At 41.3% G+C, this 23,076-nt stretch overlaps 1 protein-coding gene across 1 annotated transcript in view; it reads left to right on the top strand.

The window, feature by feature from the left end:
* Window positions 1–22,379, top strand: part of dlst (dihydrolipoamide S-succinyltransferase) — a 33,998-nt gene extending 11,619 nt beyond the window's left edge. The window contains exons 6-15 of the mRNA XM_078407223.1: window positions 1,566–1,621; window positions 2,508–2,619; window positions 2,717–2,863; window positions 4,301–4,383; window positions 7,413–7,510; window positions 12,459–12,589; window positions 14,254–14,327; window positions 18,950–19,033; window positions 20,712–20,879; window positions 22,161–22,379. Coding sequence (XP_078263349.1) covers window positions 1,566–1,621; window positions 2,508–2,619; window positions 2,717–2,863; window positions 4,301–4,383; window positions 7,413–7,510; window positions 12,459–12,589; window positions 14,254–14,327; window positions 18,950–19,033; window positions 20,712–20,879; window positions 22,161–22,295 — 1,088 coding nt within the window. The 3' untranslated portion in view covers window positions 22,296–22,379. The remainder of the gene's footprint in view (window positions 1–1,565; window positions 1,622–2,507; window positions 2,620–2,716; window positions 2,864–4,300; window positions 4,384–7,412; window positions 7,511–12,458; window positions 12,590–14,253; window positions 14,328–18,949; window positions 19,034–20,711; window positions 20,880–22,160) is intronic.
* The last annotated feature ends 697 nt before the right edge of the window (window positions 22,380–23,076 follow it).

The following is a 23,076-nucleotide window of genomic DNA, read 5'->3' as shown; positions in this document are numbered from 1 at the left end:
CCTGCCTTCTCTCCATACCCCCTGATCCCTTTAGCAAAAAGGGCCACATCTAACTCCCTCTTAAATATAGCCAATGAACTGGCCTCAACTACCTTCTGTGGTAGAGAATTCCACAGACTCACCACTCTCTGTGTGAAGAAATGTCTTCTCATCTCGGTCCTAAAAGACTTCTCCCTTATCCTTAAGCTGTGACCCCTGGTTCTGGACTCCCCCAACATCGGGAACAATCTTCCCGCATCTAGCCTCTCCAACCCCTTAGGAACTTTATATGTTTCTATAAGATCCCCCCTCAGTCTTCTAAATTCCAGCGAGTACAAGCCTAGTCTATCCAGTCTTTCTTCATGGAAGGTTATCGACTTTAATTCTTACCAATCTTAAGGTCGCCTTTAAATCATTTCCCAGCTCACATCCTGCTCGCTCTATTTCCTCTGTAGCTTCTTGAAGCTTCTATGATTAACTGTCTTCAATTTCTTAGTAGCAAGCTTTCCCATAGTGACATAATTGTAAAACAAGTTAGACCTGACATGTGCTGACATCTTGGTTTTACTTTTACTCCAATTTCTTCACTTGTGTGACATCTTGTAGTCGGGCAGAGTTTTTTCCTAATGGATAATGGGATAACCAAAGCCATTTTCTTAACTATCTGTGAGTTTATTGACAACATTTGATTAAAATTGGAGATGAGGAGGTCTTGTATTCGTTCTGTTTTTTTGCATCATGCACTCAATAGAGATATGAGTGTAGAGATAATACTTCAATGGAGCTTACATTTAGGTGAAGCAGGCGGTTAGGAAGATTATACGATGGCCTTTATTGTAAGAGGACTTGTTTAAGAGTAGAGTACAAATATATGTTTTGGTGAGACAACACCACACACAAAATTGTGTATTATTGGTTCTCTTATGGCATGTTGTGTCTGCTACTGAAGGTGTACAGCAAAAATTCACTAAACCGGCTTGTGGCACGTCAGGTCTGTCATATGTAGAGAGATTGATTGGACTATGTCTCTATTTTCTAGTGTTAAGAGGAAGAAGAGATGACCGCACTACTGGGTAAATAATTGGAGAATGATTCCTGTGGCTTTGGAGTCTGATACTAGGGCACACTCTCTCAAAATAATACCAAGGCCATATAGGATTGAAATATGAAATTTCTTCATGCAGGGACTGGTGAATCTGAGGAGTTCTCTACTTCAGTGGACCTGAAGGCCCAGCCACTGATTGCATTCAGAACTGATGTATTTCTAGATAATAGAGAAACAAGGGCTATGGTAAAGGAAAGAGAAGTATGTTGAGGTTGGTAATCGTGTTGGATGGCTGAACAGGCTTGTGGAACGGAGTGGCCTACTCCCCATATTCCTTATCTTTTTATGTAAAAAGATCAAGCAACTAGCATGTTAAAAGGTAGAAATCTATTTGTAGGAAGAGTATTTTCAAATTTGACAAGCTTTTGTTTCAGAAGCTATCTAAGACTCCGGATGAGGTTTTGATTTTAATATACACAATCCAGCTTAACCATAGTTGCAATCTCTCTTCCCTTGCATTAATTCCTGTGTTTCATTGCAGCTGTTGGTGATGAAGTTGGTGAGGATGAAGTGGTATGTGAGATTGAAACTGATAAGGTTAGTAATATTTTTCTATAAATTAATATTGTGTAATATAATAGATCTCCATCTATTTACATGCTTGTACTGAAGAGAAAGTTACAATGGAAGTGAGCTGCAGAACATATGACCTTGTAATCCACGACTTCCCTTCACTGGGGAATTATCTTTGAATTTTGCTGCACCAGTTGGAATCTGTTAGCAGATGGATTGATAAAGTGAAAACTTGTCACAAAGTGCATTTCCTCATTCCCAACTCTGTTTCTGTCTCTCTGGTCTTGCATTGTTGGAGACGTACTTATCCAGAGATGGGTATTGGACCATATAATCCTTACCATCATCAATGTTGCCTTTCAAATAGTCCCTATTTCAAATTTCAAACTCATAATAAAACATATTTTATAAAGGTATACTCAAAAGGTTTGTGAATTTTCCTTTGTACCATAGGAAGTGCTGCTTCCACATTATGATCATGTCACCTTGCCACATGCAGTTACTGAAAATTAACCAAACCTATCAGCTGATGATGCCAAGTGACATATAGACTTAACAACAATATAGATCCCTCATGTTTATCACTGAAATTTGAGCAACATTTTGATGGTTTTGTTGGTAAGTAGTGGTCATATTGGCCCAGAATCAATGAGACAGAAGTGCAAGTACAATGATAGTGCATTGTCATTGCAGGCCCATGGAATACAAATGCATTAATTTTAATATTTGCAGTTCAGCAAATAAACATGACTTGGTTTTGTGTGGGTACTGATGCCAATGCAGATCCTTGCTAAATTTGAAATTGTCTTCAATAGATGATTGTGAGTAGAATGCTTGTTCTCTGCAATGCTCTGACGTCAGCTTCAGTAAACATTATTTAACTTCTGAAATAAATACTGCCTATTTACAGACTTCGGTGCAGGTTCCTGCTCCACATGCTGGTATCATCGAGGAGCTCCTGGTCCCTGACGGGGGTAAAGTGGAAGGAGGAACCCCTCTCTTTAAACTCAGGAAGACAGAAGGTGGAGTATCCTGCACGTGGTACAATGTTTTGAAAGAAATTGGAGATAAAAATATGCTTTAAAATAATTTTATTTTCCTCTTTTTTTTCCCCCCCAGGTGGTGCTGCAAAGACCAAACCAGCAGCCTCTTCTGCTCCCAAACCAGAAGCTCCAACCCCACCCCCAGCGGCAACTGCAGGGGCAATTCCGACCACAATGCCACCCGTGCCACCTGTACATACACAAGCCATGGATAGTAAACCCGGTGAGTTTTAACGAAATTATATTAGCGTCGTACCTCAAATATCTTGTACTCCTTCACGTTGAATCGACGTCACTTCTTCAGCAAAGTGACTCCTCAGGTGGCATGCTGAATTCCCAAGTTCAATGTCTCAATGTGTTGCCCTCTCACCTCAGATTAAAGGTGGGGAGTTCAAATCCCACTTCACAGTCTCAAGCGCAGTCATTTAGAATGACCGACACGAGAGATTGCATATGGAGCAATCTTTAATGAGAAATAATATGCTCAAGGAACTTGGGGTCAGGCAGCATCTGTGGAGGGAAATGGGACAGATGGCGTTTCAGGATGAGACTCTTCCTCTGTACTGGACCAGATGGATGTTCCAAATCTGAAACATCAGGTTGTCCATTTCTTTCCACCTAGTGCATTCTGCCTGACCTGCTAAGTTCCTCGAGTATATTGCTATTAACAATTTGAATGGCACTCCAATGCAGTCCTGAAAGAATTCTCTATTGTCATGGGTCTGATAGAATGTTAAGCCAAGGCCCATCTTTTCTCAGTTGGATGCATTTTCAAAGACGAGTATGAGAGTTATCTCTATTGTCCTGAGAGTCAATCATCCTTCTAATAACACAATCGAAAGTAATCGGACTATCTGGTTAGTTGTCTCATTTTTGTACATGGGGGCCTGTGTGCACATTCACAAGTTCACAAGTTATAGGAGTAGAATTAGGCCATTCGGCCCATCAAGTCTACTCTGCCACTCAATCATGGCTGATCTCTGCCTCCTAATCCCATTTTCCTGCCTTCTCCCCGTAACCCTTTACACCCGTTGTAACAAGTTCACATTGGCAATTACATACTCTATTTTTCAATAGAGAACACACTTCAAAAGTATTAAATTACTTTTATATGATCTTGGAGTGTCCTGAGGTCATGACAGGTGCTATATTAATGCAAGCAGTTATTTTCCTTTTAAAATATATACAGTTATGTTGGCCATCTGGGGAAGAACATTGAGCCACATGTAACTTTCCAATTTCAGGCATCTGCCCTTGAGATGCAATAGACAAAACAGTGAAAACAAAAAGTTGTTCGTCTTGATAATTTGGCTGCATTTGACTGTTTAGAATATTTGCTTTGCAGTCATGCATCAATTATTTCTAACCTATGTATTTGTTGACTAAAGCAAAAAACTATTGGAGGAACTCAGCAGGTTAGGCAATATCTGTGGAGAAAAACTAGACAGGCGACATTCTGGGTCTGGACCCTCCTTTAGACCGTTTGCTTGCTGACTTGTGTACATAGTGGCAGCGTGGTTATGCTGTTTGCTAGAACTTTATTGCTTAAATGGGGTTTTGCAACCATTATCTGCAAAATATGAGATGATATGAACAGAATTTAAATGAGGATATAATGCATACTTAGTTTCTAACATTGCCTTGTTATTTTTTCCCCCAGTATCAGCAGTGAAACCTACTGCCGCTCCTGTTGCGCACACAGCCGCAGACATGGGACTAAAAGGTTTCAGATCAGAGCACAGGGTAGGTATGACGAGCCAAATAAAATGGTGTGATATTGGATCTATGTTATATTTGATACTGGTATGTACATGACCAGTAGCGGATACATTCGTCTTTGGGGTGTACTTGCATTGAAATTCTTGAATGCCACCATTATTGCTGATAAACCATACTTGATGATTCATCAACTTACAGGTGAATTCCTTCCTGACAAGCAGTTTCATGCTTTAGAGAATTCCATGATATAAAGTCTGTGTAAGGGCTGTTACATTGGCAGGAAGTAAAGCCATGAAATTATTCACAGGCACTAAATTTGACTTGGAAAGCTGGGCGCTACAATTATTGACGATAAAAATCACCATAGCATTTTGTGGCTCCTTTTTTCCTCAAGTGCTCCTTAAAAACTTGATGGAACTAATACAAGTAGATATCTCTGTCCGTCCAGGTATTAAGTTGTGGTTAACATTACTTTAGTAGATATATCATGCCTTTGGAAGTTCTAGACTTGTATTTTTCAACAACTAAAACCTGTAATTTTGTGCATGCCTGCTGCATTGGCACATGTGCAAGGACATTAAGACGGCACTTAGTGTACTTAAAGCCAGATGCTTTTTTACAGTTTGCATCCACTAATGTCAACTAGTCTCATTGGCATTATAGATTTGTTCAGCAAAAAAAAACATGTTCATCAATCTACTTTTGAAAGATTGCAACTCCAGAGAGTTCTGCAGTCTAAAACAATGGGGTAGTTAATTGGCCACTAATTTGTCTTTATTTAGGCTAGTGGTAGAACCTGAGGCGAGTTGATGGGAATTTGGGGGAACATTTGTAACAATAATAATTAGTGGGGAATAGGATGACTCTACAAGCTGGTCCTCAATAACCAGAAGTAGCATCCTCAAAAGGACCCGGGCAATTCAAGAAGGTTGTTTCTCAAAGGCAGTTAGAAACAAGCATCATTTCTGGTCTCGCCAACATTGCCCACATCCTGAAATTAATAAAATGTCCTGTTCTCCCATTGCATCTGTGCATTCTAACCCATTGATTTTCTTTGCAAATCCCTCCATGGCCTCTTTGATATGCAGGAGGATCTTGGAGTACAATACAGGAAGGATGTGAGGGCTTTAGAAAGGAAGCAGAAGAGGTTTACCAGAATGATGACTGGATTAGACAATAGACAATAGGTGCAGGAGTAGGCCATTCAGCCCTTCGAGCCAGCACCGCCATTCAATGCAATCATGGCTGATCACTCTCAATCAGTACCCCGTTCCTGCCTTCTCCCCATACCCCCTCACTCCGCTATCCTTAAGAGCTCTATCCAGCTCTCTCTTGAAAGCATCCAACGAACTGGCCTTTACTGCCTTCTGAGGCAGAGAATTCCACACCTTCACCACTCTCTGACTGAAAAAGTTCTTCCTCATCTCCGTTCTAAATGGCCTATCCCTTATTCTTAAACTGTGGCCCCTTGTTCTGGACTCCCCCAACATTGGGAACATGTTTCCTGCCTCTAATGTGTCCAATCCCCTAATTATCTTATGTTTCAATAAGATCCCCCCTCATCCTTCTAAATTCCAGTGTATACAAGCCTAATTGCTCCAGCCTTTCAACATACGACAGTCCCGCCATTCCGGGAATCAACCTATTGAACCTACGCTGCACGCCCTCAATAGCAAGAATATCCTTCCTCAAATTTGGAGACCAAAACTGCACACAGTACTCCAGGTGCGGTCTCACTAGGGCCCGGTACAACTGTAGAAGGACCTCTATTAGGGAGTATTAGCCACAGGGAGAGGTTGGACAGACCTGGATTGTTTTCCCTGGAACGCCAGAGGTTACTGGGTACCCTGCTAGAAGTATACAAAAATTATGAGAGGCATAGAGAGGGTAGATAGAACCTTTTTCCCAAGATAAGAAGATCAAATTTCTGGAGGGCATAGCTTTAAGGTGAGAGGGGCAAAGATGTGCGGGCCAAGTTTTTTTTACACAGAGGGTGGTGAGTGGCTGGAACTCTTTCGATTCTCTGGTGTTTGAGACAGATACGATGGTGGCATTTAAGAGACTTTTGGATGAGCATATGGATGTGCAGAGAATGGAGGGATATGGATTATGCGCAGGTCTTGCATCATGTTCGGCATAGACCGTGTGGGCCGAAGAGCTTGTTTTTGTGCTGTACTGTTCTATGACCTCACCCCTGCCAATCTCGGTACTTTATTCCAGCCTTGCACCCATCTAATTCTGATTTCCTAAGAGGTCCTTGAATTGTGTTCTTCCATATTTGTCAACTCCCTCATGAGCTGCACCAGCCTTAAATTCGGGAATATCTCTCTGTTCATCTAGTTTTCCCTTTAAGATATATGAACATAACATAAGACATTCCACAAAATCTATCTCTTGGCCATTTGTCTTAATATCTCAGTTACTAAACACTTTAAACCCCCCCCCCCCACCCATTCCCACACTGATCTTTCTGTCCTGGGCCTCCTCCATTGTGAGAGTAATGCCCAGCGCAAATTGGAGGAACAACACCTCATATTTCACTTGGGCAGCTTACACCTCAGCAGTATGAATATTGACTTCTCTAACTTCAAGTAACCCTTGTTTTCCCTATCTCTCCATCCCTCCCCCTCCCCAGTTCTCGGACCAGTCTGACTGTCCCTGATTACATTTTATCTGTTGGCTTTGTTGTTACCTTCTTGGAGCTAACAATGATCTATTCTATACTTTTTCCTTGATCTCCACCCCCTTTGATATCTCGTTCTCACACGTACACTTCCTTATCTCTGTATCTCCCCCATCCCCAGGCTCTCTGTCTGAGGAAGGGTCTCGACCCGAAACGTCACCCATTCCTTCTCTCTGGAGATGCTGTCTGTCCTGCTGAGTTATTCCAGCATTTTGTGTCTATCTTTGCCTTAGTGACACAATATCACCTTTGGTTTGGGTATGTTGCCCATGAAGCACGATGGGATGTAATGCAACATGAAAGTTGCTGTGTATGTGCAAGTAGTTAATCATTTAAAATGGAATCATTACGAAATTGACTTTCAAATTAGGTAAAAATGAATAGAATGCGACAGCGAATTGCACAGCGGCTAAAGGAGGCTCAGGATACTTGTGCCATGCTGACAACGTTTAACGAGATTGATATGAGGTAAGATGGATTCTGTAGCTACAGTCAGCACAAGTCATGCATGGCTATCATTGTCACTAATTTTGTGTGCTTGTTTGTTTTGATTGCAAAGATTGAATATAAAACCATTGCTTAAAGTGCACTTTACTGCATTATGTCAGGCACAGCAAGTTTTCCGCTCCGAGAATAGCGGAGTTGTGAATGTCCATTATTCCTATTGAGGCTCGGCACCACTACATTGTGTCCCTTCTGTAAGCATAAGCCAGAACTGCCGAAACCTATTCATTCTTTGCTTTTTGAGCAGACATAGGAAACATGTCACATTGTGTTGGGGAGTAGAAGGGTTGTGAGTGACGTATCTTTACTTTTTCTTTCACATCCATTAATGCTTTTCCTGGTTCTCCCCTCTCGTAATTGTCGGTAACCAAATTTAACTTGAACATTGCTGGTATGATTATTTATTTGGATACCGCTGAGGTCACACTAGTGTGCAGATGGACTGACTGGAGTTTACATAGACATCTTCAACTTGTCACTGCACGGTTCAAGGTCTCCTCCAGTTTTGAAAGGTCATTCATAATCCCAATGCCCAAGAAGAGCAAGGTGGCAACGCTGTTGAATGGTGGCACTGGCGTCCATCGTAATGAAGTTTTTGGAGAGGTTGGTTCTGACGCATATCAACTCCTGCCTTAGTAATGACTTGGACCCAATTTAATGCACTTGCTATCACAACAGATCAACAGCAGATACGATCTCCCTTGCTCTTCACCACTTGGGCAATGCATGTACATCAGGCTGTTATGCATTGACTACAGCTTGACATTGAACACAACCATATCTTCCAAACTTGTCACACTCGGGGAATTGGATCCTCAACCTCCTCATCGGCAGACCTCAACCAATATTGATTGGCAGCAATACATCCTCATTGACCATAGAGGAGCACCTCAAGGCAATGTGCTCAGCATCATTCTCTACTCCATATCCATAACTCTAGCCAGAGACAGCTCTAACGCCAGTGATACCTTTGTTGTTGGATGAACAATGGGTGACAATATGTCGGTACAGGAGGGAGATCGCTGACGCAGGTTGTGGTTCTAGAAAAAACAATCTTGCTCTCAGCTTAGTCTGGACCAAGGAGCTGCTTTACTGATTTCATGAAGGGAATTCTGTGGGGTCATGTACCTGGAGAATGTCAACAACCTCAGGTTCCTGGGCATACACATCTCTATGTACTGGGCCCAGTTTGAGGAGGTTCAGTATGTTGTCAAATACACTATTGAACTTCTACAGGTGGATGATGGAGAGTATACTGACAGGTTGCATTATGGCTTGGTGTAGAAATTCGATGCTCAAGAATGAAGGAGGCTGCAGAAAGTGGTGGACTTTGTCTGGTCTATCACAAGAACTGACCTCCAACCAATCTACAGGAAGTGTTGCCCCAATAATGCAGCTAATATCATCAGAGCCGCACCACCCTGACCACGGTCTCTTTTTGCTGCCACCATCGGGAAGATGTTACAGGATCCTGGGAGATATTACCTTCAGGTTCAAGAACACATTATTCCCATTAATCATCAGGTTCTTGAACCTCCATGCACAACCCTATCTCAGCACCAAACTACTCTGCCTTGCACCACAATGGGTTCTGCTGCATACTTTGGTTTGTGCTCTTAGAGTAAATAAATGTTGTGGTATATTGTTGTGTCTTGTGTGCCTGTGAAGCTGCAGTAAGTGGTTCTGGTTCATATCTGGTGCATTATATAATAAACATTCTCAACCATTGACTTTTTGTGGTAAAATAGTTGCGAATGCCAAATATGTATTGTTAATCATGATAGCAAAGTCATGCTGGGCACAGCAGTGTGGTGTAACATGATGGGCCTTCTCCATGAACTAATCTAAACCTTGATTTTGCTGCTTGGTCCTCTGCTCTCCTCTTTCCTTGGCCTTTTTGTCTTCTTATTAATCTTGTGGGATTGCACACGCAGAAGGTTACAGGGCAATGTGTTGGCTTGAAATTGAAAGTAACTGCTCCATCTTGAAAGGTCATTAGGAAATTTTCTTCCACTGCTGTGTAAACCCCATGGCTAACGGGAAAATCATCTCCACTTAACGACAAGCAAGTATAAATATTTGCTCCTAAAGTGCTTTTTGTTGTAAGTTGCACAGACTGCATCATGTTAATTTGGGAAAATATTTGTCTCGTGTTAGAAATAATGCTTTTAACATTTCTTTTAAGGGTCTAATATGCCAGTTTTGGTTACAGCTCTTCTGGATAGTGTTGTGTTCTGTAACAATACCTATTTAAACAGATTAGTGAAGAATGCATTTTGCAAGACTAACATCTGCATGGAGACTGAAGAGAAGGAAGAAAAGATGGGGGGAGAGATAAACCCTCCCCCGGGAGAACCTTGGTCTTCAAATGAAAGCAGTTTAATGATGAGGCAATGGAATTTTGATATTGTTAGACCAGAAGATTTTATCATTTCTGGCTCCTTTTCTGGTGTTCTTGCATCTTGGGGATGCATAATAGTGTTAGTTAAGTAATCCTAGATTTAATGAGCTTAAGTGCAGGAAAACAAACAGGGTTAAGGTGAAAACACAGACATAGATGCTTTTTTATTGGGCCAGTGAGCACATTATCCACTTTCACCAGCTTTTAACTATTTCATTGCTAGTTTCATTTGAAATGTTGTGACACATGTACTATCTGCATCTGCAGGGAATTCTGTCAGTTTAAGGTTTCACTTCAGCGCTAGAATTTGGAACAAATGTTGCATTTTTCAGCCATTAAGCCAGCTTCAAATATTCGGGCAGCAGTAATGCTGTGGGTTGTAAGTTGAGATCGCTGGGGCCATAGTTGTCTGCATTTGTAGCATGTATATTCTTTGATATGTATGGGAGGGGTCACAGATGTATTATTTACCTTGGCCAGGCTATGTTTCTTTTGGATAGATGAAAAGCATCAAAATGAAAAGACCTTGTGTGCCTGAGGATTCCATTTCTATTTCTTACTGAGCCAAGAGAAAATATAGAGCTCCAGTGTGCCTTCTGGGAATACCCTGCCACCCTTATCTTCTCCTCACTTGTGCTGTTTGAAATGCCAGTTGCAAACCTAGATGCCATTAGAAATTGTAGAGTGTACGAGTGACCTGAAAATCTCATCAAAATGAGTTTCAGCAATTAAAATCAACAGCCTGACATCTTGTATATGTCAGAAATTTCAGCGATCGTTTGTACAGTTGTCTCCCTATCATGTGTGACCGACTGTCTAGTTGATTAGCCTTTCAGTTAGTATTTATATTGGCAAATCTTGTTAGTAATCATTACATGGTTGATGTATTGGCGTCAATTGATCTGTGAAATAAAATCATTTTTAGATTACATATGATTAGTTTTCCTATAACACTTCCGAATATAATGTGACGTTATAGGTTCTCATCCGCTGTCTCTTTCCCCATGTCACAACGTTTTCTGTTTCGCTGTGTGCCTGTTGCTCATTTCCCCTACTATGTAAAGAGTGGATGAGAAAGTGGGATAACATAGAACTAGAGTGAATCTAGCAAATTTGAGGAACGATATTCTTGCTATTGAGGGAGTGCAGCGTAGGTTTACTAGGTTAATTCCCGGAATGGCGGGATTGTCATATGTTGAAAGACTGGAGCGACTAGGCTTGTATACACTGGAATTTAGAAGGATGAGAGGGGATCTTATCGAAAAGTATAAGATTATTAAGGGGCTGGACACGTTAGAGGCAGGAAACATGTTCCCAATGTTGGGGGAGTCCAGAACCAGGGGCCACAGTTTAAGAATAAGGGGTGGGCCATTTAGAACAGAGATGAGGAAAAACCTTTTCAGTCAGAGAGTCGTGAATCTGTGGAATTCTCTGCCTCAGAAGGCAGTGGAGGCCAATTCTCTGAATGCATTCAAGAGAGAGCTAGATAGAGCTTTTAAGGATAGCGGAGTCAGGGGGTATGGGGAGAAGGCAGGAACGGGGTACTGATTGAGAATGATCAGCCATGATCACATTGAATGGCGGTGCTGGCTCGAAGGGCCGAATGGCCTACTCCTGCACCTATTGTCTATTGGTTGGTGTGTACGCAATGGGCTGATGGATTTGTCTCCATGCTGTATCTTTAAACTTAACAAACAAATAACGATAGCACAAAAAGCTGGAGTAACTCAGCGGGTCAGTCAGCATCTCTGGAGAAAAAGAATAGGTCTCGACCTGAAACGTCACCTATTATTTTTCACCAGAGATGTTGTCTGAGCCACTGAGTTACTCCAGCTTTTTGTGTCTATGGTTTAAACAAGCATCTGCAGTTCCTTCCTGAACAAATAAGGATGATTGGTCATGAATAATTAGAAGATCTGTCATGAAATCTAATTCAATTGTGAAATCCAACCTTGTGGAGTCATGAATGAACCTGCATTTGAAATGTGTAATTTTGAATATACTGTGGTTTGAAGTGAGTGGAGATAACGTAGATACACCTGAAATGTTGATTATTCTCAAGAGATGCTCACTGCTTGTTTTCAACATTGTTTCCATCTGGACTGTTTATAAGATTGGCAACTTTTTTTGATTTGTTTCATTTCTAAGTTGGGTTCTCGTGTGCCTGCTTAAGTCAATCTCTTCACTTCCTCTCACTATGAATCGACCTCATGCTTTATTTTGTTTTCAGAAGACTTCTTCATTTACTGAAACTGTCTATAGATGCTTAACAGCTCTCATTTTGTTTAAAACGAAGTATGGAGAATGTTTAAACTTATGATTGACCATCAAATCAAATATCTTATGTTGAATAGTGGGTAGAAATCTGCCTCCTGTGACATTGTAGCAGCCCACTGAGGTGTTGCCTTGCTGGTCAGCGCTGTGTGGGGAAATCCTACTGACACTCGTGCTTTGTGGAGCGGTTTAGTTCCAAAGACCGTTGTTGGCAAATTGCTTTTCTTTTCTTTGCAGCAACATCCAAGAAATGAGAACCTTGCACAAAGAAACCTTCCTCAAGAAACACAACATGAAGCTAGGTTTCATGTCTGCATTTGTTAAAGCGTCCAGTTTTGCACTGCAGAATCAGCCAGTGGTAAACGCTGGTGAGTGAACATAGTGGATGGGGTTTAATATTGCCACACATATTTGGGCAGCGGTACAGTTGCTGCCTCACAGCGCCACAGACCCGGGTTCAATCCTGATTACGGGTGCTGTCTGTATAGAGTTTGTACGTTCTCCCCGTGACCTGCGTGGGTTGTCTCTGGGATCTCCGGTTTCCTCCCACACTCCAAAGATGTACAGGCTTGTAGGTTAATTGGCTTCGGTAAAATTGTAAATTGTCCCTAGTGTGTGTGTAGGATAGTGATAGTGTGTGGGGGTGATCGCTGGTCGGCGCAGACTCGGTGGGCCGAAGGGCCTGTTTCCACGCTGTATCTCTAAAGTAAATATCTGAGCAAAAAACAGTTGAAGTCTACTTCCGATTTTCAGAACACTTCAGTGTAATGGTAGAACCCAAGGATCTACATAAAGGCAGGTGGAGTGGTTGTTTCAGTAATTTAAATGAAGAAAGGTTGGGTGAATTTAGAAAAGAGTTGGCAATAAATAAACACGGTAAATGTCAGCCTAATCCCTCCCAGTCATTTACACTGGAATAAATGTTCCCCCATCCTATTTTGAAACATAAAGCTGCCAGTATTTCACAATGAGATATTGTTAATGAAAGTGAACAGTGGAAATGTGCAGATTTCTGACTGATCCTCAGAGCGATACCCATAATGAAAATCAAAAAAACTGTGAATAAGGAAATCTGAAATAAAAACGGCAAATGCCAGACTCCAGATGAAGAGTTTTTGACCTGAAATGTTAACTATTTCTTTTTCCATAGATGCTCTCTGACCTAAGTTTTTCCAGGATTTTCTGTTTCCATTTCAAATGGCCATAAAGTTCAGCTTATTAGTGAAACTTTAAATGCAACCTGCACCTTGCAACAGCATATGTTCCTTATTGTTAGACTTAGTGATATAAAATAAAATATCCATCTCTGGAATTATTTTTTCTTTGAAAACAATTCTTGAAGGTAGCAACTTTTTATTTAAAATATAGGACAACCCCTTTGCCCCTTTTCTTGCTGCAACTGTTCCATGTCAAATCCTGCACCATGGTGCACGCCAAGACCTCCTAGACCTATTCCTAGAGCTCCTGCTTAAGCTAGAAAAAGAAAAAAAAGAGAAACAGGGTAAGATATTTCTGTAGTAATATGAGTTGAGGCTTGGAATCACTTTGACATTGTGGCTAAGATAGAGACAAATAGCTGGAGTAACTCAAAGGGTCAGGCAACATCTCTGGGAAAAATGGATGTGTGATGTTTCGGGTAGGAACCTTTCTTCAGACTGAAAGTAAAGGGGGGACAGGAGGTAGGAAAAGGCCAGAGCAAATCTGGGCCGGCAACAGATAACCAAGGAAGGGTGGAGCCCATAATGACCTATTGTTGGCTGGGGATGAGGTGATAAGGAAGGGACACAAGGATGCGGACAGCACTGGGAGAATTTCCGAAGGGCTAAGAAATTGAGACTTTCAAAACTGAATATTTGGAAAGTGACGTGAATAGACTGTCCATCTTAGAATTTAAATATTTAGCCTGGACCGTTTTGTAGGAAGTCTCGTCATCAATGTAGCTAAACTATCCCAGAGCACATGATTCCATTAAAATGTATCACTTTTTTTTAAAATTCAAGAATTAGTTCAATGGTTTTATTTTTCTGTCTAGTTATTGATGATACAACCAAAGAAATGATCTACAGGGACTATATTGACATCAGTGTAGCCGTGGCTACACCAAAGGTAAGCATTTGTTTTGGTCTGAATTAGTCATAGGGGACGGATGGAATAGCTATTAACCTGCTCATTAACACAGTTAGTGCTTGAAGTACATTGGGCATCTGTGATGCCAGTTAGATAAAGGAGGGGAGGGTGGAGATAGTAACAGAGGCTGGGAGGTGATAATTGGAGAACAAAGGGCTGCAGATTCTGGAATCTCTAGGAAGGGAAGGTGAAGAGTGGAGCTGAATGAGGGGTGTTGGCAAAGGGGAACAACAGAGGACAGGAGGGGTGAGCAGTGGGAGAGGTGATCCTGTGGCAGGAGTATGTGGGTGGTGGGCAGATGGATTAGTGGGAAAAGAATTGGGGTGATAGGGGTTTTATGGAAAGAAAGGAACGAGAGGACCAGAGGAGACACCGGTGGCTCAGCGATAGAGTTGCCGTCTTACAGTGCCAGAGACCCAGATTCAATCCTGACCACGGGTGCTTGTCTGTACGGAATTTGTATATTCTCCCTATGACTTGCATGGGTTTTCCCCAGGAGCTCCGGTTTCTTACCATGCTCTAAAAACGTACAGGTTTGTAGGTTAATTCGCTTGGTTAAATTGTAAATTGTCCCTAGTTTGTGTATGATAGTGTTAATGTGTGGGGATCGCTGGTTGGCGTGGACTCGGTGGGCCGAAGGGCCTGTTTCCGCGATGTATCTCTAAACTAAACTAAAAAGAAAGGAGCAGAGAGAGACCAATAAGGACCATAGTTACCTGAAATGGGAGAATTCAATGTTCACGTTATAAGGGTTGTAGGCCAGGGAATACAGTGCCCTCCATAATGTTTGGGACAAAGACCCATCATTTTTTTTTTTTTGCCTCTGTTCTCCACAATTTGAGATTTGTAGTAGAAAAAATCACATGTGGTTAAAGTGCACATTGTCAGATTTTAATAAAGGCCATTTTTATACATTTTGGTTTCACCATGTAGAAATTACAGCAGTGTTTATACATAGTCCCCCCATTTCAGGGCACCATAATGTTTGGGACACAGCAATGTCATGTAAATGAAGTAGTCATGTTTAGTATTTTGTTGCATATCATTTGCATGCAATGACTGCTTGAAGTCTGCGATTCATGGACATCACCAGTTGCTGGGTGTCTTCTCTGGTGATGCTCTGCCAGGTCTGTATTGCAGCCATCTTTAGTTTATGCTTGTTTTGGGGGCTAGCCCCCTTCAGTTGTCTCTTCAGCATATAAAAGGCATGCTCAATTGGGTTCAGTTTGAGCAATTGAGTTGGCCACTCATGAATTCACCATTTTTTAGCATTGAAAAACTTCTTTGTTGCTTTAGCAGCATGTTTGGGATCATAGTCTTGCTGTAGAATGAACTGCCGGCCAATGAGTTTTGAGGCATTTGTTTGAACTTAAGCAGATAGGATGTGTTTATACACTTCAGTATTCATTATGCCACTACCATCAGCAGTTGTATCATCAATGAAGATAAGTGAGCCAGTATCTTCGGCAGCCATACATGCCCAGGCCATAACACCCCCACCACCGTGTTTCACAGATGAGGTGGTATGCTTTGGATCTTGGGCAGTTCTTTCTCTCCTCCATACTTTGCTCTTGCCATCATTCTGATATGTTAATCTTCGTCTCATCTGTCCACAAGGCCATTTTCCAGAACTGTGGTTGCTCTTTTAAGTACTTCTTGGCAAACTGTAACCTGGCCATCCTATTTTTGTGGCTAACCAGTGGTTTGCATCTTGCCTCTGTATTTCTGTTCATGAAGTCTTTTGTGGACAGTGGTCATTGACAAATCCACACCTGACTCCTGAAGAGTGTTTCTGATCTGTCGGACAGGTGTTTAGGTTTTTTGTTTATTATGGAGAGAATTCTTCTGTCATCAGCTGTGGAGGTCTTCCTTGGCCTGCCAGTCCCTTTGTGATTAGTGAGCTCACCAGTGCTCTCTTTCTTCTTAATGATGTTCCAAACAGTTGATTTTGGTAAGCCTAAGGTTTGGCTGATGTCTCTAACAATTTTATTCTTGTTTCTCAGTCTCATAAAAAATAAAAATAAACAAATAAATAAATAAATAAAAGAGAATAAGTATGACATAGCAAAGAAGAGCGGGAAGCCAGATTGGGACTCTTTTAAAGAGCAACAGAAGATAACTAAAAAGGCAATACAGGGAGAAAAGATGAGGTACGAAGGTAAGCTGGCCAATAATATAAAGGAGGATAGTAAAAGCTTCTTTAGGTATGTGAAGAGGGAAAAAATTGTTAAGGCAAATGTGGGTCCCTTGAAGACAGAAGTAGGGAAATTTATTATGGGGAACAAGGAAATGGCAGACGAGTTGAACCCGTACTTTGGATCTGTCTTCACTAAGGAAGATACAAACAATCTCCCAGAAGGAAATTCACATTAGGCAGGAAATGGTGTTGGGTATACTGATGGGACTGAAAGCTGATAAATCCCCAGGGCCTGATGGTCTGCATCCCAGGGTAATTAAGGAGGTGGCTCTAGAAATCATGGATGCATTGGTAATCATTTTCCAATGTTCTATAGATTCAGGATCAGTTCCTGTGGATTGGAGGGTAGCTAATGTTATCCCACTTTTTAAGAAAGGAGGGAGAGAGAAAATAGGAAATTATAGACCAGTTAGTCTGACATCAGTGGTGGGGAAGATGCTGGAGTCAATTAGAAAAGACGAAATTGCGGAGCATTTGGATAGCAGTAACAGGATCGTTCCGAGTCAGCATGGATTTACGAAGGGGAAATCATGCTTGACCAATCTTCTGGAATTTTTTGAGGATATAACTAGGAAAATGGACAGGGGAGAGCCGGTGGATGTACTGTACCTTGACTTTCAGAAAGCCTTCAACAAGGTCCTACATAGGAGATTAGTGGGCAAAATTAGAGCACATGGTATTGGGGGTAGGGTACTGACATGGATAGAAAATTGGTTGGCAGACAGAAAGCAAAGAGTGGGGATCAATGGGTCCCTTTCAGAATGGCAGGCAGTGACTAGTGGGGTACTGCAAGGCTCGGTGCTGGGACCGCAGCTATTTATAATATACATTAATGACTTGGATGAAGGGATTAAAAGAATCATTAGCAAATTTGCAGATGACACAAAGCTGGGTGGCAGTATGAACTGTGAGGAAGATGCTATGAGGTTGCTATGACTTGAACAGGCTGTGTGAGTGGGCGGATGCATGGCAGATGCAGTTTAATGTGGATAAGTGTGAGGTTATCCACTTTGGTGGTAAGAATAGGAAGGCAGATTATTATTTGAACGGTGTCAAGTTAGGAAAAGGGGACGTACAACGAGATCTGGGTGTCCTAGTGCATCAGTCACTGAAAGGAAGCATGCAGGTACAGCAGGCAGTGAAGAAAGCCAATGGAATGTTGGCCTTCAGAATAAGAGGAGTTGAGTATAGGAGCAAAGAGGTCCTTCTACAGTTGTACAGGGCCCTAGTGAGACCGCGCCTGGAGTACTGTGTGTAGTTTTGGTCTCCAAATTTGAGGAAGGATATTCTTGCTATTGAGGGCATGCAGCATAGGTTTACTAGGTTAATTCCCGGAATGGCGGGACTGTCTTATGTTGAAAGACTGGAGCGACTAGGCTTATATACACTGGAATTTAGAAGGATGAGAGGGGATCTTATTGAAACATATAAGATTATTAAGGGGTTGGACACGTTAGAGGCAGGAAACATGTTCCCAATGTTGGAGTCCAGAACCAGGGGCCACAGTTTAAGAATATGGGGTAGGCCATTTAGAATAGATGAGGAAAAACATTTTCAGTCAAAGAGTTGTAATCTGTGGAATTCTCTGCCTCAGAAGGCAGTGGAGGCTAGTTCTCTGAATGCTTTCAAGAGAGAGCTAGATAGAGCTCTTAAGGATAGCGGAGTCAGGGGGTATGGGGAGAAGGCAGGAACGGGGTACTGATTGAGAATGATTAGCCATGATCACATTGAATGGTGGTGCTGGCTCGAAGGGCCGAATGTCCTACTCTTGCACCTATTATCTATTGTCTATTGTCTATAATGTCTTCTATGACTTTCATTGGCACAACTTTGGTCCTCATGTTGATAAACAGCATTAAAAGTTTCTAAAGGTGATGGAAAGACTGGAGGAGAGACGGTGCTGAGAGCTCTCTTATACCTGCATTAAGGAGGCAATTAAAGACACCTGAGCAATTACAAACACCTGTGAAACCATGTGTCCCAAACATTATGGTGCCCTGAAATGGGGAGGACTATGTATAAACATTGCTGTAATTTCTACATGGTGAAACCAAAATGTATAAGAATACCCTTTAATAAAATCTGACAATGAGCACTTTAACCACATGTGCTTTTTTTCTACTACTAATCTCAAATTGTGGAGTACAAAGGCAAATAAATAAATGATGGGTCTTTGTCCCGAACATTATGGAGGGCACTGTATGAGGTTTTGTTTCTCTAGTTGCATTTTAATTACTATATATATTGGTAGGAATGGACTTTTCTTTTTGTTTGTTCTGTCCAAAATTATTTCCTTTGATTTACACGTTCATTTTCTTAAATTTCGGAGGTAGAAAGAGCTTGAGATATTTACTTCAGTAATAGGCAGGACAATGTGTAATTTTGTTTTATCTTCCATCCATAGGGGCTGGTGGTACCTGTGATCCGAAATGTTGAAACCATGAACTATGCTGATATTGAGAGAGCCATCAATGAGCTAGGAGAGAAGGTGATTGTTAAAGCCTTACTATTGCTTTTTAGTTTTGTGTTCCAATATTATCAGGCACTTGTTCACATTTACAGCATCTCCTGTCCAATCCTGGGAACAATACTTTGGGGAAAACTGTGTAAATATTGGCAATTGGCAATATTGGCAACAGAGGAAATTTACTGGAATAATTCCTATGATGAGGGACTTAATTTATATGAATAGACCAACTAAACTGAAGTGGTTGTTCTTTGATCAGAGGGGATTGAGGAACCCTGATAAAGGTGTATAAATGTGTGAGGACCATCGATAAATTATCTGTAGAGAAATCTTTTTCCCTGAAAGTGTCAAGAACTGTATCGCTTATTTCCCTAAAACACCGGAAGCCGTTGAATCAGTTGAGTTTATGTTGATTCATAGAATAATCCCATTCTCCCACTAATTTTCCATGAAGCCTACTCTACCCACATTCCCATCAACCTTGCCACCCAGTTCTTCGCATGTACTTTTCGATCTGCTGTATGTTTGCATTCTTCCTTTTTCTATATGTAAGATTCACAATTTTTTGATTCTGTTATTCAATCTCTAATTTCTCCCCAGTATTCGCTCTTGTTTTTTGTTACCTGATCCAAAGTTTTCAGCATTTTTTAGATTGTTTAGTGTTTTGCTTTTCGTTATTAAGTCCTTGTGGTTTGAGCTTTGACCGAATGGTTTTCTGTTTGTTCGGACAGCGTTACAATTTATGCCTGATTTTCCTCAATGTAAATTATGCTGCTTTGATATTTTGAACAAAAATTGCATTGGAAACAACAAACCAAAGCCCTTATTAGCTAGACAATCAGACTAGAAGTGATTCTCTTTCTATGGAGCAAAGTAGCTTTTGCAGAACTGAAATGCGTATTAAAATATCAAATGGAAAGGAGAGACAAAATACTGAGGCTGAATTTTGTTACAATGCTGAAATCCTGAATGATCCAGAGTGGGGCGGGATAAATTCAGATAAGCAGTTGGCATATTTAAAGGACCTAATGGGTACATCAACGCCTTTACCTCCTGAGAAGATTACAGAGATTTGGTTTGTCAGAGGCTTCGCTTGAACTTCTACAGATGTACAGTAGAGAGCATATTGACTGGATGCATCATGGCCTGCTTCGGCAACTTGATTGTCCAGAAGAAGACTGCAAAAAGTTGTGAACCCTGCCCAGTCCATCACCGGCTCTGACCTCCCCACCATCAAAGGGATTTACCGGAATCGCTACCTCAAAAACGCAGCCTGCATAATCAGAGACCCACACCACCCTAACCGCACACTCATTTCACCCCTGCCATCGGGAAGAAGGTACAGGAGCCTGAAAACTATAACGTCCAGGTTCAGGAACAGTTTCTTCCCTACAGCCATTCAGCTATTAAACACTACAACCTCAAATAAGCTCTGAACTACATAGACTATTATTGTTTGTTTTTTGTGTGTACAAATGTGTGTGTATGTGTGTGTATATATATATATATATGTATGATCTATATATATGTGTATATATGCACCCTGAACTCTTTTTTTCTCTTGTTTATTATATTGTTTACAATGTACTATGTTTGCATATTCTGTTGTGCAGCTGCTAATAAGAATTTCATTGTTCTATCTGGGACCTATGACAACAAAACACTCTTGACTCTCTCTTGACTCTTTGCACCTCTCTAGGCCCGTAAGAACGAGTTGGCTATTGAAGACATGGATGGAGGAACTTTCACAATCAGCAACGGTGGAGTGTTTGGCTCTATGTTCGGGACACCAATTATCAACCCGCCTCAGTCTGCAATCCTGGGTATGCATGGTATCTTTGAGAGGCCGGTTGCAATCAAGGGTCAGGTAAGCAGAAATCTCATTATATTGTAAAGTTTATTGAGCGGAAAAGATTTTATTGCTCCTGATATTACAAAACAGATTGCAAGTTGCTGTCACTGATTTGATGTAATTTTAGGATACTCGTGTGTTTCTTGCAAGTTTTGTTTCACTTCCCAATAGACTTGAAGGTGTGGTATTGACTCAAAGCCAATTCCAAATCTGCCCTTTTACCATCAGCTACTTGGTAGATAATGCTGGCACACGTGCTAACTGAGCTCAGATACCGACTGTCAGACTACACTAGTAAAGATAAACCATAGATCTGGAGCACATGCAAATGGCATAACGTTTCGTACAGTGCTTGCAGTGAAATTCTTTCCTGTATAAATCTATCTGATCAGCATGGATTCCCTTCCACCATCACTAAAATGGTTTGTACTTTCACTCCCCACCAATCGCCACCTATCTCCCACCTTTGTTGTTCTACTTAACATGAGGATTGTAATGTATGTGGGCAGAGGGGTTCAGTTTGCAGTTCAGTTAAAGAAAGCCTTTTTTTTTGGTAGCTTGAAACTTTACCATGTGCCAAGCTAAAAATCTCATGAAGGATCATTTGAATTTGGTTTCAAAGTTAGTCTGAAATGTTCAGAACTTTGCAAGAAATGATTTGATATCTAATATTTCAAATTTGATGTAGATATATTATAGCCTCTTGTCTAATAATAGTCCTCTGATTTGCCCTATAAGGCAAGGCTCGGGATCACATTGAATTGAAAATGGAAATTTCACCATACATTTTTGTGTGCGTCTATAGCAAAGTGGAGGAGTTGAAATGTTGTACATTTGGGGTTGGCAGCAGAGCTGGGCTAGACATGAGAAATATTCTCTTGGCCTATGATGGGAGAACTCTTACCTGGGTCTTGGCTCGATCTCTTGTCCTGATATACATTCGTGGAAATTGGTGTTATTCGACATTGGTGCCAATGAAAATGGATTGTCTTTGATTCTGGTTGTAATTTATTCTGTTCTTCATATTGCGTTGTGTTGGAAGGAACTGCAGATGTTGACTTACACCAAAGATAGGCACAAAACGCTGGAGTAACTCAGTGAGACAGGCAGCATCTCTGGAGAGAAGGAATGGGAATCATTCTTCTCTCCAGCGATGCTGCCTGTTCCTCTGAGTTACTCCAGCATTTTGTGTCCATCTTGTGGAGATTTATTCTTGGCTGAGTACACTGAATTAACTTATGCCACATAATTGTCATTGAGCTGTAACATCTCTTGACTATTTTCCTCTTACTGTAGGTTGTGATCCGTCCCATGATGTATGTGGCCCTAACCTATGACCACCGCTTGATAGATGGCAGAGAAGCAGTACTATTCCTCCGAAAAATCAAAGCTACAGTGGAGGATCCTCGTGTGCTGCTACTTGACATTTAAATTCAATTACAATTATTAAACAAACAAAAAAACACATATACTCGATGTCATATGCATTTTCATATTAAATAATTGTTCTACCTTTTTGATGTTTTTAAAAAAAATTATAAATGAATGTTTTATGGACAAATTGCAATTCTGTAGGAATTGATTGTAACGGAAGGATATGGCATGTCCGAGACTTGGCAGCGAATTTATATTGTGAGCAAATGAGCGTACTAGCATGGGTAAATCATCACTGATATTTTAGACGGAGGGGGCAGCTTTGGGTAGTCTCGTTGATAATTTGGTATTAAAGAGCATGAACTGGCACTGCAACAAAAGAAATCAAGATTGACTGGTATTGGAGCTGGAAATACTCATTTCTTATGTGTGGGAAAGGACTCCAGATGCTGGTTTAAATTGAAGGTAGACACAAAATGCTGGAGTAACTCAGCGGGACAGGCAGCATCTCTGGAGAGAAGGAATTGGTAGACCCTCTCCAGAGATGCTGCCTGTCCCGCTGAGTTACTCCAGCATTTTGTGTCGACCTTCAATACTAATTCCTTATCTGATACTCATTGTGTAGCGCAGCGGTAGAGTTGCTGCTTTACAGCGAATGCAGCGCCGGAGACTCAGGTTCGATCCTGACTACGGGTGCTGCACTGTAAGGAGTTTGTACGTTCTCCCCGTGACCTGCGTGGGTTTTCTCCGAGATCTTCGGTTTCCTCCCACACTCCAAAGACGTACAGGTATGTAGGTTAATTGGCTGGGTAAAATGTAAAAATTGTCCCTAGTGGGT

Source organism: Rhinoraja longicauda, chromosome 10, assembly GCF_053455715.1.
Source record: "Rhinoraja longicauda isolate Sanriku21f chromosome 10, sRhiLon1.1, whole genome shotgun sequence".
Taxonomy (NCBI): Eukaryota; Metazoa; Chordata; class Chondrichthyes; order Rajiformes; family Arhynchobatidae; genus Rhinoraja; species Rhinoraja longicauda.
This window is presented reverse-complemented; position numbering and strand designations above follow the sequence as displayed.